At 34.4% G+C, this 8,279-nt stretch overlaps 1 protein-coding gene across 11 annotated transcripts in view; it reads right to left on the minus strand.

Annotated features, from left to right (window-relative positions):
* THAP6 (THAP domain containing 6) overlaps positions 1 to 8,279 on the minus strand; it is a 52,883-nt gene that overhangs the window by 40,439 nt on the left and 4,165 nt on the right. For all 11 annotated transcript variants that reach the window (XR_014142986.1, XR_014142989.1, XR_014142988.1 and 8 more), the window contains one exon: positions 2,964 to 3,089. Coding sequence is in view for 3 of the 11 variants with exons in the window: in XM_031035595.2 (XP_030891455.1) it covers positions 2,964 to 3,089 (126 nt within the window). In the remaining 8 variants the exon portion in view is untranslated. The remainder of the gene's footprint in view (positions 1 to 2,963; positions 3,090 to 8,279) is intronic.

Consider the following 8,279-nt stretch of genomic DNA (forward strand, 5'->3'; position numbering starts at 1 on the left):
AAAAAAAAAAAAAAAAAGAAGATAGTAGGAAGGGAAAAATGAAGAGGGGAGAAATCGGAGGGGGAGACGAACCATGAGAGACTATGGACTCTGAGAAACAAACTGAGGGTTCTAGAGGGGAGGGGGTGGGGGAATGGGTTAGCCTGATGATGGGTATTAAAGAGGGCACGTATTGAATGGAGCACTGGGTGTTATACGCAAACAATGAATCAGGGAACCCTGTATCAGAAACTAATGATGTAATGTATGGTGATTAACATAACATAATAAAATTAAATTAAAAAAAAAAAGAAGGCCATTTTCTAATAATAATAGAGTTAAATTATCAAGGCATAACAATCCTAAATATTTAGTACCCAATAACAGTGCTGTAAAACATAACAAGTAAAAACTGACAACTTCAAGGAGAATTAGAAGATTACCAGAAGATTAAATTCCTCTCTCAATAACAGCAAGCAGACAGAAGTTTAGTAAGGATGAAAAGTTGAACAACACTATAAACAATTTGACTTAATGGATATTTCTAAGACATTCTAGCCAACATCAGCAGAATGTACATTCTTTGCAAATGCACACAGAACATTTGCCAAGATAGACCATATTCTAGACTACAAGTCTGAATAAATTTAAAAATATTTCAAGCCATACAACCTATATTCTCTGACTACAATATAATTAAATTAGAAATTAATAGAAAGGTAACTGGAAAATTCCCCAATATTTGGAAACTATATGGCACACACTTCTAAATAATTCATGGGTCAAAGAACAAATCCAAATGGAATTTGGAAATATCCTGAACTAAATGAAAATGAAAACATTTATGGAGGGTTGTTAAAGCAATACTTAGGAAGCAATTAATATCACTAAATGCCTATATTTGAAAGGAAGAAGCCTCAAGTCAATGACCTTAGCTTTCATTTTAAGAAACTAGAAAAAGATGAGCAAATTTTACTGAAGTAGAAAAAATAAAATAATAAAGATGAATGGAAATCACTCAAGTAGAAAACAAAAACAAAAAAGCAAGAAAATCAATGAGAGCTAGTTCTTTGACAAGATCAATAAAATTGAGAAATCTCTAGGCAGACTGATCAGCAATAAAAGAGAACAGAAACAAACTGCCAATATCAGAAATGGGAGAGATAATATCCCTACAGATTCTATATATGTTAAAAGGATAATAAGCAAATATTATGAACAAATTTTAAACTAATGAACTTGACAACTGAGATAAAATGGACAAATCCCTTGGAGGATACAAGCTACCAAAAAAACTTTTCCCACCACACGCTCAGATAGTTTTACTGGGGTATTCTATCAAATACTTATGGAAGAAATAATAACGAATCTATACAAACTCTTCCAGAAAATCAAAAAAGGAGGCAATATTTTCTAACTTATTCATTGAGGTCAGCATTATTTTGATTCTAAAACCAGACAAAGACATTACAAGGAAAGAAAACTACAGCCCAATATCCTGACTGAACATACAAGGAAAGATTCTAAACAAAATTTTAACAAATCTAATCCAACAATATATAAAAATGATAACACAACATGAGGTAGAGTTTATTATGAGGCTGGTTTAATATTCAAACATCAATTGATATTGATATAACTAATCATATTAACAAACTACAAAAGAAAACCACATGATCTCGATACAGAAAAAGCATTTGACAAAACTAACATTCACTTCTGATAAAAACTCTCACCAAACTAGAACAGAAAGGCACTTCCTTAATCTGATAAAAGGCATTTATGAAAAACCTATAGTTAACATATTTAGTGGCGAAAGACTGAATGCCTGCTTTCTAAAATCAGGAGCAAAGCCTGATTTTAGGAGAAAGCCTGGAGATCAGCTCTAAATACTTCTATTCAGCATAGCCCTGGAAGTTCAAAGCAGTACAATAAGCAAGAAAAAGAAATAAAAGGCCTCGTATTGAAGGGAAGAATTAAAACTGTCTTTAAAGACAGACAATATGATTATGTGGAAAATCTATTAGCCTCTATAAAAAGCTTTTATAATTAATATGTGAGTTTAGCAAGTTTGCCAAATACAAGATCAGCATACAAAAATCAACTTCCATATACTATCAGTAAAAACAAAACAACACCATTTATAATAGCATCCAACCACATACAATACTTAGGGATAAATCTGACAAAGTGAAAGACTGGTACGTTGAAAACTACAAAATGTTGCTGAGAGAAGTTCAAAACATAAATAAATGTAGAGATACAATTGAGTTCACAGGTTCAAAGACTTAAAATAGTTTCATTAAGATGTCAATTCTTCCCAAATGGAATCTGTAGATTCAACACAATCCCAGTTAAAATTCCAGCAGGAATGTTTGTAGAAATCCTTATAAAGTGATTCTAAAATTCCCATGAAAATGCAAAAGATCTAGAATATTCAAAACAACTTTGAAAAGTAACAAAGTTGGAAGACAAACACTGCCTGATTTCAAGAATTATTATAAAGCTATAGTAATCAAGAAAGTAAAACAGATCTGGATTCCAGGTATGGCTCTAACAGGAATACACAATGAGATGAATAATAATGCAAGCTTGAAAACTCTGTATGTGTATGACTGTTCTTTAAGAAAACCTAAAGAGGTAACTATATTTTTTATTAGATATTTTCATGTAGAAGATACAGTACCTAAAGGGAGGAATTAATTATTGCATTTTTCTTGGTAAATATATCTGTGTGAAAGCATTCTTTCAACTAAATATGTAACCAAAGGATTATCTACTTCTATATTATTACTGAATATATAAAAATTATAATGGCCCTGGGAAGCAATATTATTTTTGGACATGGTATCTGTATCTATATCTATATCTATATTTATATCTATATCTATATCTCAAACACCTAAACCTCTACTCTAATCCTAATGGATAAGACATATTATCTTAAAAACATCAGCATTAGGTCAGTAAGTAATTTTACTTACAAAAATGAACTGGGATTGGAATTCTTCAGTACATGAGGAAGCACCAACAAGCTGATGATTGTGGTTTGTGACTGGAAGGGTTTTGAGGGTAAAGTTTTTTCTACAATGAAGTTTTTCTCTTTTCCCCTGTTAAGAAGAGTTAATAACAATTATTGTAGATACTTCTGTCCTTTTTAAAATTTTTATTCCTTCTTAAATTTGTGTAGTGGAATACAGTATTTCTTTTCATGGAAACTGCTTGAAAAACTCAGTAAATTTTAAATTCCTTTGAGATTATTATTTTTTTAATACAAACTAGTATTTATTAAAAAATAATTTGCCATTCATACAATCCTCCAAATAACCTAGAGATCCCCTTTCCCCATCCCCCGCCCCAGGTCAAGAGAGGCCACCATAGAGAGGCAGATTTGGTCTGAAGTGCTTACATCCACTCTCAAATTTTATTTTAAATTGTTTTCTGGTGGTATGCACTCAGCTTGTAAAAGAGACAGCATTTTTAATACGAAATTGGCTGTCATGTTTACTTTAAGGATGTTACTGAGGTCTTGTCCACTACATTAGGCAATGTCTCCTTTAAGAGGCCTCAAGAGAAACATTCTTTTCATAGCTATTGCTGAAAAATGTTTTGCTTCTCCTTAACAGAGAGCATGAGTTTTAAGAAAATGTATTGACTGTGCAATCCAGGTAACCCAATGTATTCTATTCTTTTTATTGGCCGCTAGGAGACTAGAGCTGATGTTCTAGCATATGAACTAGTATGTATTATATGGTATTCTGTAGTGTATAGACCAATATTGCCCTTTTTTATATATAAAATCTTTTTACAGGCAATATTGGTCCACATATAACATAGCAACAACAGTACGAGTTTAATCTCTGCGATTAGTTTAAAGGAACTTCCTGAAAATAACTCTGAAGTTCATCTAGAAACACAAATTTTCCTAAAAAAAATAAGAGTGCTATTGAGAAAGAATATGTCCTACCACTTATTAAAGATACATTACTCAATAACAATAGTTAATAGAATGTGCTACCCTCTTAAAGATGAGACAGGAAAATCTAGAAATAGATCAAGTGAATAAAAGGCTTTAGGAAAAAAAATTGCAGTCTAAATAAGTGGAGAAAGGCTGGGGTGCCTGGGTGGCTCAGTTGGTTAAGCATCTGACTTTTGGTTTCAGCTCAGGTCATGATCTCAGGGTTTTGAGATCAAGCCCTGCCTCTGGCTCTGCGCTCAGTGGGGAGCCTGCTTCTGTCTCTCTGCCCCTCCCCCCACCTCAGACGCACATGCATACGCACCCATTCTCTCTCTCTCTCTCAAATAAAATCTTTAAAAAAAATAAGTGAAGAAAGGCTATAGGGGCGCCTGGGTAGCTCAGTCGGTTAAGCGTCTGCCTTGGCTCAGGTCATGATCTCGGGGTCCCGGGATTGAGTCCTGCATCAGGCTCTCTGCTTGGCAGGGAGTCTGCTTCTCCCTCTCAGTCTCTCTCTGTGCTCTCCCTCTTGCTCTCTCTCGAATAAATAAATAAAATCTTAAAAAAAATACTTAAAAAAAGAGAAAGGCTATAAATCATGTAAAAATGAATTAAGAAAAAGTTATATCCTTAATATGTAATAAATCATGTTGAAATTCTAGCACTAAAAATTTATGTAAAAATGAAAATCCTTAGAAAGTAGAGAAAAATAGGGAATATTTATATTATCTTAAGGTGGGGAAGGCTAAAGGCAGATAATTCAATAGAAAATATAGAACTGACTATTTAAAAGAGACATCTGAATTTCAAACAAAACAGAAAACTGAAACCAACCTGATAATTAGTACTAAAAACAGCAAAAAGTAATTGCAACACAGATGTCAGTTAAATAACCCATATCTTCAATATGTAGTGTTTTTACATGTAGTTTAGAAAAAGATGAAGACAGAAAAGGACCTCAATAAGTAACCCACAAAAGAAAAAATATAAATGTCTACTAAATGCATAAAAAATGTAGAGACCAATATTCAAAAATAAATTAAAAATAAATTAAAATGCCATTTTTGCCTATCAATTTTAACAAAGGTTAAAAACACAACTTACTCTGAGGACTAGGGTGGATGGATACTTTCATGCAAAGGTAATAGGGGAGTAGATTGGTATAAGCTTTCTGGTGGGCCTTTGGGGATCTGTATCAAAAGCAAAGGCTTTAAAAATGTGTGTAATCTTTGATGCAACAATTTTATTTCCAGGAATTTAGTTTGAGACAATAAGGATATGTACAAAGATTTGGCTAGAATAATGTTCATCACAGCACTGTTTAAAATAGTAAGTGATGATAACCTATATACAATAGTAATTGGTTACATAAACTGTTGTTCCTACATCAAATCAATTGCTACATGGTCACTAAATATGTTTTGTAAAACTGATACCACCAGGTACTGACAAGGATATGGAACCAGAGGAACATTTATATGTGGATGGTGAGACTACAAATTGGCAAAACCACTTTGGAAAATGATGGCAATACTGCTTGAGCTGGACATACACAACCCTAGGACCCAGCAGTTCCACTTCAGAAGAGGTTTCATTTCAGCAGAAATGTGAACCTACGTGCACCCAAAGGCACATGGACAAAAACACTCAGAGTTGCATCATTCATAATAGACCTGAAGTGAAAACCCAAATGTTTATCAACAGTAGAAAAGCAAAATTATAGTTTATTTAGATAATAGAATACTATATTGCAAAGAAAGTAAATGGACTATTATCACATACTACAACACTGGGTGCCTGGGTGGCTCAGTTGGTTAAGCGTCTGCCTTCCACTCAGGTCATAATCCTGGAGTCCCAGGATCGAGTCCCACATTGGGCTCCCTGCTCAGTGGGGAGTCTGCTTCTCCCTCTGACCCTGCCCCCTTTCGTGCTCTCTCAAATAAATAAAATCTTGGAAAAAAAAAACAAAACATGGGCGAATCACACATACAAAATGTTGAGCTAAAGAAGAGTACATACTGACTCGATTTATATGAGAGACAGTGATAAAAGTCAGGATAGTATTTACCTTTGGGGGTAGAGTGACTAGAAAAGAGCATGAAGGAGGCTCCTGGGGTGCTGGTAATATTTTATATCTTGGTTTAAAGGGAGTTAATTCACTTTATGACAATTTATTGCTAGGTACATTTATGATGTGTGCACTTTCCCATATGTATATTTTAGTATAAACTTTATACTAAAATAATAATCAATAAAAATTGATGTCTATATAGGTTTCTCTTAAAAATATTATCTGTAGATCTGCAACACAATTGTGTGGGATGCTTGTTAAAATGTGCAGCTTTCTGGACTCTAGCCCAAACTTAGTGAATCAAATTATCTGGGGCACAGGATTCTCCATTTTATTTTATTTTTAAAAAAGATTTATTTATTTTAGAGAGAGAGAGAGTGTGAGCAGGGGGAGGGGCAGAAGGAGAGAATCTTCAAGTAAACTCCCTGCTGAGCATGGAGCCCTATGCAGGGCTTCATCTCATGACCTAGAGATCATGACCTGAGCCAAACCAGGAGTAGGTTGCTCAACCGATTGAGCCACCCAGGTGTCCTGGATTCTCCATTTTAAACAAGCTCCTTGGATAATTCTTATATAGACTAAAGTTTGAAAGCCATTGTTATGGAAAAACATTTAACATCCTGGAAAGTAGTAGTTAACAGTGGACTCTGGAGCCAAAATGACTGGGTTCAAATTCAGCCTCCACCATTTAATAGCTGTGCCACCCTGGGGAAGGTATTCCAGCTCTCTGGACCTAAGTTTCCTCAAGTAGTAAAATGAGAGTAATAATAGTATTTATTTCACATGGTTGTTAAGAAGACTAAATGAGTTTACATAGAAGGTGCTTAGAATAGTGCCTGGCACATAATAAACACTATATAAATGTTGAGATGAGAGCGAGGGGGGTGGGGAGAGATATGGAAGCAAATTAAGAAAGGATATACAGTTAATCCTTGAACAATGCAGGGTTAAAGGCACCAACTCCCCTGCACAGTTGAAAATCCGTGTATAACTTTTGACTCTCCCAAAACTTAACTACCTATTGTTTGTAGACTGGAAGCTTTACTGACAACACAAATAGTTGATTAACACATATTTTGTATATGTATTCTATACTGTATTCTTACAATAAAGTAAACTAGAGAAAATGTTATTAAAATCCTAAGGAAGAAAAAATGTTTATAGTACTATACTGTTATTTATTGAAAAAAATCTGTGTATAAAGGGACCCATGCATTCAAACTCTGTTGCTGAAGGTTCAAATCTACAGTGTACTTATATTTTTGTAAGAATATTTATAGATGAATTTATATACATACACAAACAAATGACTGGAAAGATACACACTGAAGTGTTAAAAATATTATCTTTGGATGTGATTATTGTTAATTTTTTTAATATATATATATTTTAAAAGATTTTACTTATTTATTTGACAGAGAGATACATAGTGAGAGAGGGAACACAAGCAGGGGGAGTGGGAGAGGGAGAAGCAGGCTTCCTGCTCGATATGGGGCTCGATCCCAGGACCCTGGGATCATGACCCGAGCCAACGGCAGATGCTTAATGACTGAGCCACCCAGGCGCCCACTTTTTTTTTTTTTAACAGTAGGCTCCATGCCCAATATGGGGCTTGAACACAGGACCCTGAGATTTAAGAGTCGCATGCTCTACCAACTAAGCCAGCCAGGCGCCCCTGATGATTGTTAATTTTTATTTTCTTTTTGCTTCCATCATCTAATTTCCTATAATGAAAAACTTCTTTTGTTACAAGGATATAAGTAGTTTTTGAAAGTCAGTAACTTACGGTTTATTTAATTATGCCCACATTTCTTAAGGTTCTCAACATTAAAGCTAGATGACACTTGCTATAAGGGAAAAAAAAACCTTCACAACAAATTGCACAAGATATTGTACATTTATTAATATGGGAGAGAGTGAGGCAGTCTCTACTTGATCACTCAGGCACTGGAATATGACCAAGTAAAGACAGTGGTATAGTGGCCAAGACCACATAGGAGCAGGTACACTTGTGGATTACAGATCTTCCTTGACTTATGATGGGGTTATGTAAATGTAAAATACTGTAAGTTGAAAAAGCATTTGATATACCTAACCTACTGAACAGAATAGTTAGCCTAGCCTACTGTAAACATGCTCAGAACACTTACATTAGCCTACAGTTGAGCAAAGTTATCTCACACAAAGCCTCTTTTATTTTTTATTTTATGTTTTTATTTTTTTACAGAGAGAGGGAGCAAGAGTGAGAGCAAGGAGGGGAGGGGCAGAGGGAGA

This window comes from Leptonychotes weddellii, chromosome 2, assembly GCF_054177405.1.
Source record: "Leptonychotes weddellii isolate Sample4059 chromosome 2, ASM5417740v2, whole genome shotgun sequence".
In the NCBI taxonomy this organism is placed as follows: Eukaryota; Metazoa; Chordata; class Mammalia; order Carnivora; family Phocidae; genus Leptonychotes; species Leptonychotes weddellii.